The 16,771-nt window shown below is 62.9% G+C and overlaps 2 protein-coding genes across 2 annotated transcripts; both read left to right on the top strand.

Annotated features, from left to right (window-relative positions):
• Window positions 1-105: 105 nt before the first annotated feature.
• RILP (Rab interacting lysosomal protein) lies at window positions 106-4,445 on the top strand. The gene is made up of 8 exons (XM_086475357.1): window positions 106-363; window positions 648-771; window positions 1,197-1,318; window positions 1,512-1,703; window positions 2,150-2,313; window positions 2,452-2,574; window positions 3,833-3,916; window positions 4,289-4,445. Exons 1-8 carry the CDS (start codon window positions 106-108, stop codon window positions 4,443-4,445), a joined length of 1,224 nt encoding a protein of 407 aa, XP_086331483.1.
• A 1,671-nt stretch (window positions 4,446-6,116) lies between these two features.
• On the top strand, window positions 6,117-11,280 carry SCARF1 (scavenger receptor class F member 1). Its single transcript, XM_086475326.1, has 11 exons — window positions 6,117-6,211; window positions 6,929-6,990; window positions 7,319-7,420; window positions 7,530-8,055; window positions 8,486-8,704; window positions 8,787-8,915; window positions 8,992-9,095; window positions 9,300-9,411; window positions 9,489-9,613; window positions 9,807-9,944; window positions 10,283-11,280. The coding sequence occupies exons 1-11, from the start codon at window positions 6,117-6,119 to the stop codon at window positions 11,278-11,280; spliced, it is 2,610 nt and encodes an 869-aa protein (XP_086331452.1).
• The last annotated feature ends 5,491 nt before the right edge of the window (window positions 11,281-16,771 follow it).

Below are 16,771 nucleotides of genomic sequence, written 5' to 3' on the forward strand. Positions count from 1 at the left end.
CGCCTCGGGGAAGGAGGGGGCGGGGCGGCCCGGGACGGGGCGGGACGGGACCGGGGCAGGGCGGAGCGTGTGCGGGGCCTCGGGCGGCGGCGGCGGCGGCGGCTGATGGCGGAGCCGCGGCGGGGAGCGGAGCCGCTGTGGCGGACACCGCCGGGCCGCCTGGCCCCGCCGCACATCTACCGCATGGCGGAGGCGCTGGGGGCCGAGCTGCGCCGTCTCTCCGGCCGCTTCGGAGCCGAGGCCGTGGCCGGGCTGGTGCCGCCCGTCGTGCGGCTGCTGGAGCTGCTGGAGGCGCTGGTGGCCCCGGCGGGAGCCGCCGAGGCGGAGGCGCCGGCCCCGCCGGCCGGGCGGCAGGAGGCGGAGGTGAGCGGGGCGGGGGGGGGGGGGGGCTCGTCCGACCCCTTTTCCTCCGGGGGTTGGCCCCTACGGGGTGGCGCTGACCCACGCTTGTCATCGCGGGAGTCCCCGTGGGGACAGCGCTGAGCCAGCTGTCCCTGATCCCGCCCGGGGTGGCTCTGACCCGTCTGTCCCCGTTCCCTAGGACGGCTCTGACCCCGCTGTCCCTGCCCCCCCCCCGGGGTGGCTCTGACCCGGCTGTCGCTGCCGCCCCCCAGGGTGGCTCTGACCGGGCTGTCCCCATCCCCCAGGACCCGGAGCAGAGGCTGTGGGAGGCCGAGCGCCGGGAGCGAGCCCTGCACGGCCGCCTGGTCCGCCTGGAGGAGCAGAACCGGCAGCTCCTGGGGCAGCTTGCGGAGAGCCAGTCTCAGGAAGGTGGGTGTCCGGGCGTTTTCGGGGTTCCCCTGCCACCATGGGGTGTTCCCGTGGGGGATGGCGAGCTGGGTGCAGCTCTGAGCCTCCTCTCTGTGCAACCCAACCCTGGAGACCGGGGAGCATGAGCACTGTCTTGTTCTGCCAGTGACAGGGACCCCAACCCCCCAGAGCACCCCCAAGCCTACAGGAGGGTGGTGGGGGCAGACGCAGGGTGCAGGCTGCCATTGTCGGCATAAGGATGCGTTGGGTATAGCCTAAAGCTCTCAGCTCCCCTCTTTCCACTGTTCATACTCTGCCATATACCAGGAATGATGGTAGAACGACGCTGTGCAGAAGCATCAAGAAACCCCGTAGTGTTGTGGGGTTGGGGGAGCCCTTGAATCCTGGGGGCCGCTCACGCGTCTCCCCCCCATGTCTGGGCTCAGATAGCACGGCACGGAAGGAGCGGGAGGTGATGCTGCGGCTGAAGGAGGTGGTGGACAAGCAGAGGGACGAGCTTCGTGCCCAGGCCCATGAGATCGTCTGCAAGAGCCGAGACACGGAGGCGGTGAGCGTGTGGGAGCTCGCGGGTGTGGCGTGTGAAGGGCCTGGGGACCTGCTTTCATGTCACCTCCCCCTGGGGCTGTCATCGTGGCTGGCGAGCCTGCTGGGGCAGGTGCTTTTCCTGTAGCTCTGGTGTCCCTGGGTGGGGGCCCAGAGCTGCTGCTGTGCCTCACTCTCGGCCGCCCCGGGTCCTCCAGCTGCAGGAGCAACTGCATCGCTTCATGGCCATGAACGAGGACCTGCGTCACAAGGTGGCCGTGGTGCAGGCTCAGCTCAAGAGCGCGCTGGAGAAGAAGTCGGACCTGGAGGCCGCGATGCTGCAAACCCAGAGGGAAATGAGCAGGAGGAGCAGGACCGCCTGTGAGACCCAGCGGCCAAAGCCCAGCCTGGTGAGTCAGAGCTCCGCTGCTGCAGGGCATCGCTAACGCCCACCCACCTTCCTGGCCCGGTGCAGGGCTTCTGGCACACCCGGACCCACCAGCTGACAGCAGGACGTGGATGCTTGAGTAAGCCCCACTGCTGAAAATTTAAGTGTGGTATCTACCTTGTCCATAAAACTTCGTAAGGGTGGAGGCGGGAGTGAGCGAGGCGAGGTGATGGGAGGAAAAGCTAGGTGGGACTCGGAGGGTGAGGAGAGTTTGCCACATATGGCAATGGGTGGCGAGTGCTGGCTGAGCTGGGGAGCCACCGTGGACTGTGAAGAGCTGCAGCAGCTCTGGACTAGCAAACTCAATCCTGAGACTTTTCCACCTCTGCCTGCACGTGGCACCCAGCCTTTGGGTGGGCACACCGGGGTCTCTGCTTGCCTGCTGACTCTCTCTCTCTGTCCCCCCAGGAAGAAGCGCCGTCGCCCACAGCGGAGCCGCAGCACCAGGATGTGGGCAGGAGCCCTGCTCACTGCTGCTTCTCCAAGGAAATGCTGCAGGAGATCCTGCAAGAGCGGAACGAGCTCAAGACCAACCTGTTCTTGGTGCAGGAGGAGCTGGCCTATTACCAGCGGTGAGTCCTGCCACAGCAGCGAGCCACGTCCCTCCTGTCCCTGCAGCCACCCGTGGCCCCTTAGAGGCTGCTCTTGGTGCAGTCAGGGTGGATTTCTTTGCCAGGCTCTCGGTTAACCAGCTGGCTGCTTTTTGCCAGGGAGCTGCTGAACGAAGAGAGAGTTCCCAGCCTTTTCTTGGATGCGATGAAGTCAACGATCAAAAGACAGAGAAAAAAAATCAGAGCCAAAATGCTGGGAACGACGGAGGAGTCAGCGAGCAGGTGAGTCCGGCTGGCCATGGCGGACAGAGAGCCTCCTGTGCTGGCTGGCAGATCTGGTGTGGTGTGACGCCCTGGCAAGGGAACTCCCCCAGGCCAAGAGCTGCCTCCTCCCGGCCTCCCTCCAGAGATCAAAGGTTTAATGTCTGCACTCAACATCTTGCTCTGGCTTAGCCCTGGGAGCGCCGCAGGGGCTGGGCTCTTTGCTGCAACTCACGTGTCCCTCTCACCAGTCACGCATGGCCCAGCCACTCGTCCCTGCATGGATATGGCAAAAGGGTGGTGAGGTGGTGGCACTGGGACCACTGGGGACAAGGCAGGCTGGTCCCTGCACTGTACAGTTGGAGGCTGTCCAGTGGAGAGCCTTTGAAGATGACAGTAGAGATGTTCCCTGGAGGCTCTGCAAGATGTTCGCGGGCAGCGTTGGCTCCAACAGACTTCTCACGATGGGGAGGGAAGGACCTTGCCGGGCACCAGCCCTGGCTCTGCGTGTCTGCCGGTGGTGGGGGGGGTGAAGCCTGTGCTGAAGCTGCTGTATGGCACGGGGGGAGCTGGATCTCACTGGCTTTTAGGGGCTTTAATAAAGGTCTGAAGGGGGCTGAGTTCTTCTGTGCTGCTGAAACCTGCTGCTTGCTTGTGTCGGGGTCTCTGCTGGCAGCGGGGGGTGGGTTTGGGGGTGTTTTGGGTCCTGCCCTGCTCGCCTCCCTGCCTGGTGAGGGTAGCCGCTGCCGTATGAACGCTGCCCTGCGCTCCTCCTTCCTGTGTTCCCCGCTTCCCTGCGGAGCCTGGTTGTCACCCGCCTTGGTGCCAGGATGTCACCCGCCTTGGTGCCAGGATGTCACCCGCCTTGGCCCCGAGCCACAGCTGGTGCCGCCGATTGTTGGGCTGTTCCCCCAGAGAAGCGTGTGCTTGCCATGCGGGATGAGATGCCCCAAGACTTTACTGCTGTGGCAACCGGGGACACGCTGTCTGCTGACCAAGCACCGGGGGTTTAAACCCAGTGTCTGAAGAGCTTGAGATCACGGAGCCAGGGCTGGGCTTGCCATGAAACGGCTGTGCCTGGGACCCCAGTGTCGATACAGCTGGCTGTGGCTTTGTGGTAGGTCGCAGCAGCTCCGGTCCGTGTGTCCCTGGCTCTGCGGCCACCTCGGCATGTGTGACTCTGTGGGGGACACTGCTTGGCTCGGGAGGGAGCCCCGGGGTGGCTCCGGCACTCACTCGTGACGAGCCTGTGACAGGTTTTTCCCCCACTGTGCTGCAGCGATGAAGACGAGGGCTCCTGGCTCCCAGCTCGTGGCACAGACTGCGTGGATGCTCAGCCGCCCGAATCCAAAATTAGGAGCTTGTAAGTTTGTTCCCGTGCTCCGGTGCTGCTGGGACGGGTGGCTCTGCCAGCGGAGAGGAGGTTTGGGGTTCGGCTGTGGAGCCGGCACCTGCTGAGCTTGGTGCTTACCCTGCTGGGTACAACGGGGAGGGAGCTGGGCTGCCCAGCGTGGGGTTGGCAGGGATGCTGCTGCTTGCAGGGGGGTCACTTGGTTCAGGGGGATCTGCCTTGTCCTGGGCAGGGGCAGGGCAAGCCTTGCTGCTGCCCCGGGGGTGCTGCACGCTCGCAGCTGGGCTGCATCCCACCACCACCAAACACAGAGAGAGGTTGGGATCGGTCCATGTCCCTGAGAAGGCTCTTCTCCCCCACAGCCCTTATCTTCTCTCTCTGCAGTTTTGGGCTGTGGTATCAGGGCAGCAGCAAAGATCCCCCCGCATCCAGCTGCTCCGGAGCCTGGGAAATCATCGACTCGCTGGACACGCAGACGGAGCAGGAGGAAGAGCGCGAGCCAGCGGCCAGCTCCCCCGACAGAGCCACGCCGCCCCTCTGACCCCACCTGAACAGGAGCCGGATCTGGCCTCGCAGCAGTGCTCCCCAGCTCCTTTTCTCCCAGCATCTTCCAGAGCTGTCCAGCAGCCCCGGCCACTTCCCTGTGCTGTGGTGATGGTGAAGCCGCAGCGTGAGCTGGGACACTCGGCCATGGGGTGCTGGTCTGGCACAGCACAGCTCAGCACCTCCGGGCATCTCTGCCCGTCGACCACCCTTTAGTTGTACCCATGGCTTAACTGCAGGGGTCCCACACAGCCGTGCCCCTGCTCCCCACTTCGTGCTTGCAGCTCAGCGCAGCGGGGGGGCTGCTGCCACACCCCAAAGGGGCTCTTCCCGTCCGCTGGGGGCTCTTTCCACCAAACACCTCTGCTCACAGCCCAGGATCCCATCACCGCATCCTGCCCTGTGGGGGTATTTTGTTTCACCCCTTTCCTTTCATACCTCCTCCCGTCCCTGCAATGTGAAGGTCAAGTTGGGGTGCCTGGGCCAGCTGGCTGGGTGCTGTCCTGGGTCACCGCCTGGCTGGGAGGGGCTGAACACACTGCACCGGGTGTCTGGGTGCTCCCATGTCTGGGAGCAGTCAGGGTCAGCACCACCAGTGCCGCTCCTGCACTTTTTAGGCATGGGGTGAATTGGTTTTGTACTGGGACATCTTCCCGCTACTACTGGGAACAGGAAGACTGGAACAATCCTCGTGTTCACGGGGGCGAATCGGTCCCCTCAGGTCAGGTGCTTTCTAGCTCTAGAACTGGAGTCAGAAATAAATCCGTTTCGTTTCTCCTCCAAGGTACCTGCTGCAGCCTCCGCTCTCTCCTTGCGTGGGAAGGGCTCGGTGGTGCTGCCGGGCTTCGGTCACAGTTCTCCACCGTAGCGGTCGCTTTTCACACGCAGACGCAAAGGGCTGGGGCTGGCTACCCTGCACCGGACCCCGGAGCCCCCTTCAGGGGTCACCTACGACGGGGAGCAGGGCTACAGGGGCTGCGGCGCTGGGTGCGATGGAGTTGAGTCCTGCGTGGCGGGGGGAGCAGCACTTTTCCAGCCAGGGTCCCACCCCCCCCCCGGCTGATCCAGCCTTGGGTAGGAAAAAGGTGTTTCCTGTGCATCTGCTGACACAAAGCTGCTGGGGAGACAGCAAGGTGGGACGGCAGCCAGCAGCCGTTCAAAGGCCAGCCTGGGGCAGGCCGTGTCCCCGGGGGGGACGGGGGGACCCTCACCTCTCAGCCCCTGCCAGGGGTTGGCAGCACCATAAGGCGGCTCACAGGGGTCAGGGCAGGGGGAGGCAGCGGACGCCTCATGTGGGTTGGGGGGGGATGTTGGCTAAAACAGTTTTGGGGCGATGGAGGATGGCACGGGGAGAGCGGGACGATGGCAGGTGAGATGCTCAAGCAGGCACCAGCCCCGGCGTGGCTGCGCTGAGCTCCTGGATGCCCGTTTCTGCTTCTAGGGTGGCAGCGAGGGCCAAAAATAGCCCGTGCGGTGGCATTCCCTGCCTCCCCCTCCCCGCCATGCCCCTGACGTCGTGATCGGGGCACCTCCTCCCGCGTTTCCTCAGGAAGAAACCCAAGGCTAGTGGGAGGAAGAGGCCACACCACAGGAGGAACTGGACGGGACAGACGGACGCTAGTAAGGGGCTGGGGAGCCACCGGGACTCGGGCCCTCGTGCCCCACCGGGATGGGGAGCGCCCGGCCCATCCTCTGCCTCCAGCTGTGGCTGTGGGTGCAGAGCTCTGCCCAGGAGCTTGACCCTGACGGCAGGAACGTCTGCAGGTGGGTGCCATGGGGGTCCCTACTTGTGGCCTTCTCTCTCCTGGGGCCTCTCAGAAGCCCCAGGGGGGTCATCGTCCATCTGTCCTTCCACGGACAGAGACCTGCAGCCTGGTATTATGGGGGTGCAGGGACAGGGGTGATGCTGAGGACCATGGTTGGGGCATGTATGGGTATTTGGGGCACCCAGACCCTTTCTTCAGGGGTTGTTTCTCATGCACCCTCAGCGCGCAGGGCAACGGGGGGGGATGCGGGAGCATCGGCAAAACTTTCATCGTGCACCGGGTGGGAATCGTGGGCGTAACAAAACCCAAAGGGCTTTTGGAGCTGACGTCCCCTCCGCTTTGCTGCTACTAAGGTCTCGCCATCAACGGCAGCACCTCGCGTCGCCTTTGCGCCGTGTCGCTGGCAAAGCTTTGAGCTGCTCCCAGGACGGCGGGGACCCGACACGGGCTCCATAGCAGCAGAGCCGGGCCGGCCTGCCCCACCGCCCAACCCCGCCACCCGCTCGGGCTGCAGCCTCTTAAATTTCCTTCTATTTTGCTGGTTTCCTTCCGGAGCGATGTCCCCAGGGCTGCGCCGCCTTCCCGCTTGCCGGGCCCAGCCGGGTCAAGCGCCTGCGTTGGCTTCGCCTTAGCCAAAGCTGCGAAGCCGCATGTGAACCTGCACCGGCCCTGGCACCCCCCACCCCGGCTGACGGCCCCCGGGTCTCTCCCGCAGGGTCCCCACCGGCCCCGTGTGCTGCCCCGGCTGGAAGCAGGAAGGGCGGGAGTGCACGGCTGGTGAGTGATGGATGGTGACGAAGCCCAAAGCTCGGTCCTGGTGCTCAGCTGGGTGACTCCTTCACGGCACTGGGTGTTGGGGGGAAGCCCTACAGCTCTCCCTGAGTGGCGATGGTGGGGTGTTGCACTGTGGGGACCCCCGAACTCCCACCGAGCAAGCTGCTAACGGTGCTGCGGCTCAGTCGGAGGGATGGAGCGGGAAGACGGATGGTGGTTTCCCCAGGAAGGTAGCCTCGGGGGAAGGTGGCGGGGTGGCAAGCGGTCCGGCAGCGGGGTGCGATCCCAGGGGAGCTGCTGTGTGCTGACGTGCCTGCCCTGCTGCCGACAGCGCTGTGCGAGGGGGAGGATGCCTGCGGGGTGGACGAGGTGTGCGTGAAACCTGGGGTTTGCCTCTGCAAACCCGGCTTCTTCGGAGCAGACTGCAGTTCCCGTGAGTATTTCGCCAGGGCTCAGGCCTCGCCATCGGCTTTGCCAGCCCGGACGCTCCAGGGGGGCTGTCTGTGACCCTCCCCATCCTCGCCATCTCCTTCCCTTTGCAGGCTGCCCCGAGCAGTACTGGGGCCCCGACTGCAAGCGGAGCTGCCCGTGCCACCCCAACGGGCGCTGCGACCCGGCGAGCGGGCGCTGCACCTGCGACCCCAACCACTGGGGAGGGCTCTGCCAGTTCCCTTGCCAGTGCGGCCCCCACGGCCGCTGCGACCCCCTCACCGGCTCCTGCCGCTGCGAGCCGGGTTGGTGGGCACCTACCTGCAAGAAGCAATGTCAGTGCAACCCCGCCAGCTCCCACTGCGACCCGCTCACCGGCCACTGCCGCTGCCTGCCGGGCTGGTGGGGCAGGAGGTGCAGCTTCAAATGCTCCTGCAACCTCTCGCCCTGCGCCCAGGAGACGGGCAAGTGCGAATGCAAGGCTGGGTTTTGGGGACCGGCATGCCAGCGGCGCTGTGACTGTTTGCACGGCTCCTGCAGCCCCCTCAGCGGGCACTGCAGCTGCAGCCCCGGCTACCAGGGCAGGAGCTGCCGGGACCCCTGTCCGGCGGGGAAATATGGGTCTCAGTGCGTGCACAGGTGAGCTGGGGACAGCGAGGGGGGATCCAGCGGGTACCCAGTGGCCACGGCCAGACCTTTGGGGGGAGGGGGAAGTTATCACGGTCGTGTCTGTCCCTTTGTCTAGGCAGGGAGAACCATCCTGGGGGGTTTGAGCATCCCTGGTTGGATGCAGCATCAGTGTGGCCCCAAATAAAACATCTCACTATTACCAGTAGAAAGCGCTGGTGTCATCCTAAAAATCTGGTTGTCCTTGGTCCTGCTCCCCAGGGTGATAAAGCAGCATCTCTCCCTGCTTTCCTCCTGCCCTCTTGCTGCTACAGAGCCTGGAGCACTACAGGGTATTTCCCCATGGTCCAGACTGATGCTCAATGTCAGTGTGGGGTGCAACCAGCATTTTGGGGGAGCTGGAGGTGGGCATCAAGGCCTCACCACCCCTCTCCCCATGCAGCTGTGGGAGCTGCAAGCGCAGCCAGCCCTGCTCGCCCGTGGACGGCTTCTGCCTGGCCTGCCAGCCCGGCTGGAACGGGACCCTCTGCAAGGAACCCTGCGCACCCGGCTTCCACGGCGAGGGCTGCCTCCAGCCATGTCCCCGCTGCCGGCGTGGGGAGGTCTGCGACCCAGAGACCGGGTCCTGCCCGTACTGTGAGCCCGGCTGGACAGGACCCAGGTACACCCAGGATCAGGGTCCTCATGGGTGGGTCCCTGCTCTGGGGTGCAGCAGGCTGATGTTTCGCTCTCTGTCTTGGCAGCTGCAACAGCTCCTGCCCCACAGGCACCTTCGGTGACGGATGCCAGTTCCTCTGCCCCGAGTGCGTTGCGGGGAGCTGCGACCCCGTGTCAGGAGCTTGCATCTGCCAGGGAGGCTACTGGGGAGCCAGGTAACGCCAGGAGCAGGGCAGGGATGGGGCCCTGCTCTGCCTGGGACCATTTCCCCTCCTTTCCTCTCTCTTCCAGCTGCAACAACACCTGCCCAGAGGGATATTTTGGGGTGAACTGTTCCTCACCCTGCCAGTGCTCCCGGGGGACCTGCCACCCCGTACGGGGTGACTGCGTGTTGAGTAAGAGCAACTTCAAATTTACTCCTCGGCACTGGGCAAAGGGACTGCTGGTGAGGGTGCCAGGAGGCTGCAATGCCGCCCAGTCCCACCTGGTGCCTCCTGGTCCCACCACGAGTTGCCAGCTCCTGTGCTCTCTGGGCTGGGCAGCTCTATGGGCTTGGCAGCCACAGGACATGCCGGACTCAACCCATCTTCTCTGCACAGGTTTAAAGGACCACGGGGCCCTGGCAGCCGCCATCCTCGTCCCTCTCTTGCTACTGCTGCTCTGCATCGTCTGCTGTTGCTGTGGAGCCGGCCCAGCAGATGCTAGAGACAGGTATTTTTTTTTATTTTGCAACCTTTGATGCAAAACCCCGTCTCCCATGTCCCTCGACATCCGTCTCCCCTGCACAGGGCGGCCGTGCCGGACGATGACGTGGTAGCCAGGATGAAGCACCACGTGCGGGGGGTGCTGGCGAACCTCAGCGCTATGATGCCTTGTTTTTCCCTGGGCGGCTACAAACTTCCCAAAGTCACAGGTAAAAAAAAAAAGCAGAGCTGCTGACAGCCCTTCCAGGGGTTCACCCCCACCCTGCGCTCTCTGCATCGTCACCATTTGGGGGGAAACCTGCAACTCCCCTTGTCCCGCTGCACAGCTTGGGGCAGACGCTGCTCTCTTGCCCTGAGCACCCCGGGGTGCCTGAGCTCAGCTGGGTGTCTTCTTCTCCCCAGTTTCCCACCATGATGCAGAAATCCCCTTCAACCCCAGCTTCATCGAGCCGCCATCAGCTGCATGGGTTTCAGACAGCTCCTTCTCTTCTTTTGACACTGACAACGAGGGACCCGAATACTCCGTCCCTCCCAGAGAAGGTGACATCCATGGCTGCTCCTTCTCTTCCCTTCTGGGTTGCCCGGGGTCAGTTCTGCCCCACTACCAACCCTGGGCGTCCCAGGGACGGGTGCTGGGCACAGGCAGCGTTTATTTTCATACCCTCATTTTCTTGTCTGCAAGGACACACTGGGGCTGTGTTTGTCCTCGTGTGATGGGACATGCCTGGTGTGGGCAGCCCCATTTCACAACCTCCTCCCAGGGAAACGCTTCCAGGGACAATCCTGTTGCATCAGCCCCTGTCCCGATGTCCCAAAGTGTGTCCCTGTGCAGGGGGGGTAGGTCAAGCAGCCCTAACTCTCACCCCCTTCTCCTGCAGGCATCCCGCTGCTGGGGGGAGCCGAGCTGCAGGACGGAGTGTCCGCCCCCGGCGAGGCGCTCCCAGACCCCTCTGCCTTTGACTCCGAGGACGTCTCGCAGCCCTTCGCCATCCCTCGCACTTCCAGCATCGCCAAGGCCAAGCGGCCGTCCGTGTCCTTTGCTGAGGGGACAAAATTTGGGGAGGCAGAGACCCCCAGCCCCGGGCGGAAGCCCAAGACCCCATGGGGCCCATCCAAGCTGTCCCAAATGCTGGGGGATGCGGCAGCTGAGCCCCCCACTGAAAGACCAGCCAGCGATTGCTACGAGAGCCCTGAGCCCCTCAGCAAGGGGGAGGAAAGCCACCGGCCATCACCCCGGGCCACCCCAGGGGGACGCCGGCGGGTGGTCTCCGGCACCAGGCATGTGGCCCAGAGAGTGGAGGCGCTTGAAGCAGCTGCGAAATCCAGCACCTGGGAGGCGAAAGGGAAGGAGCCCAACGTCACCACCATCTACATGATGGTAGGAACGGCCGGGCAGGACCCCAAGTCGGAGGGGAGTGGTGAGGGACCAGTCCAGGCTGTGCTCAAGCGGCTGGGCAGCTTGCAGAAGGGCAAGTGGGCCACAAAGGAGGAGCCCAAGGTGAGAAGGAGCATTGAGGGCATCCAGAAACCACCCCGCCGGGCCCTGGCCCAGCACAGAGATTCGGTGAATGGCTGCAAGCAGAGGGAGAGTGTCCCCGGGGCTCCCGACGAGTCATCCCCTGGCAAGCACCCTGGCGAGAGACAGTCCTTCCTTCTTGCATCTCCCTCGCCGAAAATCACCGGGGCCCAGGATGTGGCCAGCGATGATGTAGGTGCCACGGAGAGGAGCAAAAGCCCTGAGATAGTCCTCAGCCTCGAAGAGAAGGGAGAGGCTGCCCCAGAGGAAGAGCCAAAATACGAGAACGTGATCAGCAGCAGCGCTGATTCGCCCCCCGGCCCCGCCAAGGAGCTGCCGGCTGCCCCTGCGGCCACCTGAGCCACCACCACCTGGGCTGGGGCAGCAAGAGCCCAGGAGGCCCCTCTGACCACTATGTTGGGGGAGCCTAGGTCCCCCCGCTCCAAGCTGTGAACTGGAGAAGCCTCGAGCCTTCCCATTGACCCCCTTTCCTCTGCGCCACGTTCCTGATGTGGACCCTCGCTGGCCGGCACAGCCAGCGGGGCGGGTGATGCCAAGAGCCGCAGCGGTGGCAGCCCCATGGGGAGTGTGGTGCTGTTCTCTGCTCCCCCCTGCCCTATGTGTCCCATTTTGTGACTGCCACAACCCAGAGGGACAGCGATGCTCTGGATGAAGCGGTGGCACATTCTGGACCCTGTCAGCACTGGGCTTGGGGACACGCGTTTCTCCTTGTAAAAGGGACTGGGTCTGCTGGGGGCTCTGCTGGGAAACACATGGGCAAAACCCAGTTTTACCCCATCGGCTTTCACTTTTCCACGTCCCAGCTCTGGTAGTGCTGCTCGGAGCCTCTTGCTATAAAGGTGCTTCTCACTGGAGGGGATTATTTTGTGGAGCTGAGACGACGGGCTGTCACAAGCAGCTTCAGCGAAAATTAATTTTAGCTGCTTAACTCAAAGGGTATCTGGGTCTGCAGGGGTTTATCTGTGTGGCTCTGGCTTCCGTGGCAGGCTCTGGCTGCCAGTGGTTCTCTGTACATGTGTAGCACATGAAAAGGCTCACGGCACAGGGTTTATCAATGGCCTTTTAAACTCCACACGATACCAAGCTGCAATTGCGCAAGAGCAAATGTGGCAGCTGGGCCATGACCATCAACCTGTGCACCCAGCGCTGTGCTGGCCCTGATAGGGACAAAAGTTGGATGGAAAATGGCATTTCCGCGGGTGCCCTAAGCTCCTGCCATCTCCCACACCTCGTTCCCGCTGCAGCAACATGTCACCATTGGTGGCTGAGAGGCGATGAAGGTGCTGCAGCATCTCCAGCACAGCCAGAGAACCTCGGGCAGCACCGATGAGATGGGCACGAGGGCTCTGCCGCCCGTGAAAGGCGGTCGAGATGCCAAAGAGGATTCGCAGCGTGAACTGGTTTTAGATGTATCTAAGTGGTAGAAGTTTCTTGTATATTTTTTCTGTTATTTCACGTGGCTGAAAGGCTCTGGATGAAAATTAAATATTACCGAAGACCTTCAGGACCTGGGTTTCCCAGCCACCCTTTGAACCAAAGATGTGGCCAGAAATATTCTCCGAAGTGTGGAAACTGTTGGCAGCCTTAGGCTTTCAGGTTTTGGGGGGGGGTTAATTTTCTGATTCCGTTGAATTCTGAATTCTCACTGACAGAGCTGAGCCCAGGGCAGTGCTGCAGACCGGAGGGCACATGGAGCGCGAGTGGGCTGGGAGCGTCTGGAGCACCTATGCTGCAGGCTGCATCTCACGTTCAGAGCTCCGTGTGACTCCTTTCTGATCTGGCACTGCTGAGTTGGGCTTCAGGGTTCGGGGTGTTCCAGAAAACAGAGCAGGTTTTGCTTTTTCCCTTTTGCTTTTTCCCTTTTGCTTTTCAGGGCTGCTTCTCCACAGCACAAGGCACCGAATCCCCGCGATCCCGCATGGGAGAGGCTTTCAGTTTTGCAGGCAGCACTCTCTTCTGCAGTGGCATCACCCACTGCCGTGATTATAACACCAAATATTCTGCTATACAAATACAAATGCTCATCCTGGCAAGGCTTGAGCAGCAGCCTGGCCAGACCTCTGCTCCGCACAGGCTAGTTTTTGGTTTGATGCTATTTTGTTACAGTGGCAGGGATGGTCCCACATTTTATTTATAAGCAGCCATTTTTTCCTAATTGGTTGGATATTTTCAGCCTGTGAGCCGAGCAGCGTTGTGCCAGAAGTGAACGTCACGTGAGCCCGTTCGCCTTGGGTGTACGGCATGTAAATAGCTGACAACAACCTGACAGCCTTCCCCGAGGTTGAAACGAGCACCTGGCTTTGAGAAAACGCTGCTGCTGCTGGGAGAACCTTTCATGTCCACGGGCTGAGCTGTGAGGCAGGTTATTTCCCCTGCTTGAAGATGAAGCATCTTCACCCTGTCTGGGTGGCGCAAGAAAAACAAGCGGTGGCTTTTCAACGCGTGGCTGCCCATGCACCCGCCTGCAGCGTGGTCGCGCTGGTGTCTTCTTGTTAAGGATGCTTCGGTCCGGCTTTGCCGTGGTTTTAATTTTGAATGCGGGAGGTCTGCGAGCCGGAGCTGGCGGGTGAGGGAGGAGTTAATGTCTTCCCGTGCTGGATCTTTGACTTTCGGAATCCCCTTGCAGTGGTTTGAAGCCAGCCGGTGGGAAACCATCGGGGTGTGCCGGGCCGGTGTGTAAGCAAAGAGGTGTCTGTGCTCTCTGCTGCGGCAGCTCTTGGCCTCGGGGAGGTAGGAACAAAGGCTTGAGCTGTCCCCCATGGCCACGGGGGTCTGTCCCCCGTTGCCACAGCCTTGTTATCTCCTTTCCCAAGCTGCCTGAGCTCTGCCTTTGAAGAGGACCACTTCATTTACCCCAGTGCCTCTGTCCAAGGCCACCGAGGACCTCCCTGGGTGGCTGGGCAGGAGCTGTCACCTCCCTTTCAGACTAAACTCCTTCCTGGCTAGTTTCTGTAAACATGTCTTTGTGCCAGTGTTGTTCTTCAGCTTCACTTTATGTTTTTTCTCTCCACGATGTTTACTCAATCCCCGGGTGTATTTATTGATGGCAGCAGGTCACCTGATAGCTCCTTTTCTCCTTCTAGGATAGGAAAACCGAGCTCCCCCGTACTCTCCCTGTAGCAAAGGGTTCCCATGTCCCCAAACAGCCTCTGAGCCTTCCTCGTGCTCCTTCCCATGGCAGTTCATGTTTCTTGGACACAGCAAGCAAGTCTGGGTGCTGACGTCTCTCCGGGCCTCGTGCTGTCGCAGCTTTCCTCTACCTCTGGTAAAACCACGGCACCGATCCAGGCTGCCTTGTTTTCTTTGGGCTGTTCTCTTTTATTTTTGCTTGTTTGCTTTGGCTTAAATCCACTTTCCAGCTGTCACAAGGTTTGACTCTTATCCCACAACTGAGGAGTTTCCTCTTCTCACCCGCCACAGCCTGTCCCTTTCTCAGGGACGCAGCGGTGGGTGCACGTCCGTCCATGCGGGCCTTCAGCTTCTGCTGAGCGACTCAAGAGATGGTTACCTGCCGCAGGCAGCGTTTTCATCTCCTCCATCCAAGAAAAACAACCCCCTGTCCTGATTGCCAGGGGTATACAGCCGCCTCCTCCGGTCCAGGCCTGCTGTTGAGTGACGGGTTCATGGCAGGACTCAAAATCCCACAGGGGACAGCTTTGGAAAAGAATTGACTCTGAAAAGAAGGCAGGGCTGCGGGGGGCTGGGAGGCAAAGCCGCTCTCGTGGCGTGCGATGAGTTGATTTTTATTTCATGAAACGGCTGCCGGTGCTCACGGGCCACGGGCTCTCGTTGCCCCCCGTCCAGCCGTCAGCCCCGGGCTGGGTGTTGGATACCTGCTCCCAAACCGACTTTTAACGGGGGGACAGCTTCCCTGCTCCCTCCTCAGGTGGGGGAGCGGGACAGGTGGGCTTCGCAGGACGGATCCGGTGCCCGTAGCGGATGAGAGAGAACGCGGGTGTCGTTACCGAAATGGATCAGTCTGCTCGGGCGGGGCTGTACGAGCACAAGCCGCTCCGCCGTTCCGTGGTGCGGCTCTCCCGGTGGCCGCCCGGGACCGGCGCAGACCGGCAGCAGCCGGCACCAAACCCCGCAGGGATCTACACGCTGTCCCTGCGGGACCGCGCCGTGCCGGGAGGTGGAGCGGGAGGGCCGGCGGGGCCGCAGTCCGCTCTGCTCCCGGCATCACCCCCCGCCGCCGCCGCCGTCCCGTTTTTTATCCCTGGAAGGCGGCGAGTCCCACCGCCGCTCGGGTGCCGCTGTCCCCGGCGGTGCGGGCAGCGTGCGGCGGGAGCGCTTCTGAGTGTCACCGTCCCCGCGGAGGGTTCCACCCCGCCGCCACGCCGTGCCGGTCTGCCCCGGAGCGCCGCCGCGGGCTCCGGCTGCGGGAACAACGGTTGTTGCGTCCGGCCGTCCCGGGAGAGCCCGGGTGCAGCCCGGGGCGGGGGGAGTTCCGGGGCGGGGGTACCGGACAGGGGGTACCGTGTGGATTATGGGGGGGGGGGGGGGGGGGCACTGGAGAGGGGGTACTGGGAGGTTACCGGAGGGGCACCGGGGAGGGTGTACCGGGAGGGTTACCAGGGGGGTTATTGGGGGGAGTACTGGAGGGGGGGATATACTGCGGGAGGGGGGTGGTTTATCGGGGTGGGGGGGTGTACCGGGGAGGCGCGCGGCCCGGCACGTGTCCAGGCGGCAGCGGCGCGCGCGGTCATTGGCTGAGGCGACGGCCAATCAGCGACGGTGCCTGTTTGCGCCGGAGGACGGATAAAAACCCCGGGTGGGAGCGCGGCGGCGCGGAGTGGGGGGTGCGGCGGCGGGTGAGTGGGGGGGGAGAGGAGGAATGGGGTGCTTTGAGGTTTTGGGGGAGCGGGTGCGCTGAGGGTTTGCATTGGGTGCGGGAGTGGGTGTATGAGGGGTGGGGTTTGTCTGGGGGAAGGGGGGGGGGCTTCGCGTGGGGGTGAGAGTGGGGTGAGGTTTGCATCGGGGGGAACGGGGTGCATGGGGGGGTTTGTGGAGGGAGAAGGGGTGCGTTGGGGGAGAAGAAGGTATATTGAGGGGTGCATAGGGGGATTCGTGCGTGGGAGTGGCGTGCGTTGGAGGAAGGGGGGGTGATGGGGAAGAGCTGGGTGCACGGGAGTGATTCGTGGGTGGGGAGCGCTGGGGGGGTGGGTTGGGGGAGGAGGGAGCAGGATGTAGCGGGGCTGTTTTGAGGAGGGCTGGGTGCGTGCGGGGGTTGTGGGTAGGGAGGGGGGTGTGTTGGGGAAGACTGGGGTGCAGGGGGGGGGTGGCTGGTCGGGGAGAGAGCAGGCTGTGCCTCTCAGAGAGGATCTCTGTGCTGAGGAAGGGCGTGTGGGGCTGGGGAGGGGGTGTGCGGGTGAAGGGGTGAGGAAGAGGAGGTGGTGGAGGAAGAAATGCGTGGTGGGTTGGGGTGGGTGGGTGTGCATGGCAGGGCACGGCTGCAGGCTGGCTTCCTGGGGCGGGGGGTCTCTGCAGCAGCTTCTGTGGCTGGAGGGTGGCTTTGTCCTGGAACCCTTGCAGGGAGCTGGGCTGGACCCTCACCGCCCCCCCCCAAGCAACCCAGGGCTGGTGCCTCTGTCCTATAGAAAGCCCTGAGAAGCTGTCTTGGGATGTGGCATGTAGCCAGCTGATTTCCCCATAGTGCCTGACAGGGGCATGCTCTGGGCCGGAGAAAGGCTCAGCTTGTCTAAAATGGCCCCCTGCCTTATGACCCAAGGTTGGCCCCCAGTGCTGCACATCTCGGGGCTCCCTGGAGCAGCCCCTTGCCAGCCAGGTCTGCTCCCAAATCTGCTGCTTGCTCTTATGGGCCCCAGGG

Source organism: Leptosomus discolor, chromosome 18 (assembly GCF_034619465.1).
Source record: "Leptosomus discolor isolate bLepDis1 chromosome 18, bLepDis1.hap2, whole genome shotgun sequence".
Classification (NCBI taxonomy): Eukaryota; Metazoa; Chordata; class Aves; order Leptosomiformes; family Leptosomidae; genus Leptosomus; species Leptosomus discolor.

Bases quoted from the DNA above. Each gene is read 5' to 3' on its own strand.
- SCARF1 (XM_086475326.1), top strand. From the start codon at position 6,117: ATGGGGAGCGCCCGGCCCATCCTCTGCCTCCAGCTGTGGCTGTGGGTG. The intron at 8,056-8,485 runs GTGAGCTGGGGA...CTCCCCATGCAG, and splicing joins GGGTCTCAGTGCGTGCACAG to CTGTGGGAGCTGCAAGCGCA. The intron at 9,096-9,299 runs GTAAGAGCAACT...TTCTCTGCACAG, and splicing joins ACGGGGTGACTGCGTGTTGA to GTTTAAAGGACCACGGGGCC.
- RILP (XM_086475357.1), top strand. From the start codon at position 106: ATGGCGGAGCCGCGGCGGGGAGCGGAGCCGCTGTGGCGGACACCGCCG. The intron at 1,319-1,511 runs GTGAGCGTGTGG...CGGGTCCTCCAG, and splicing joins AGAGCCGAGACACGGAGGCG to CTGCAGGAGCAACTGCATCG. The intron at 2,314-2,451 runs GTGAGTCCTGCC...GCTTTTTGCCAG, and splicing joins GAGCTGGCCTATTACCAGCG to GGAGCTGCTGAACGAAGAGA.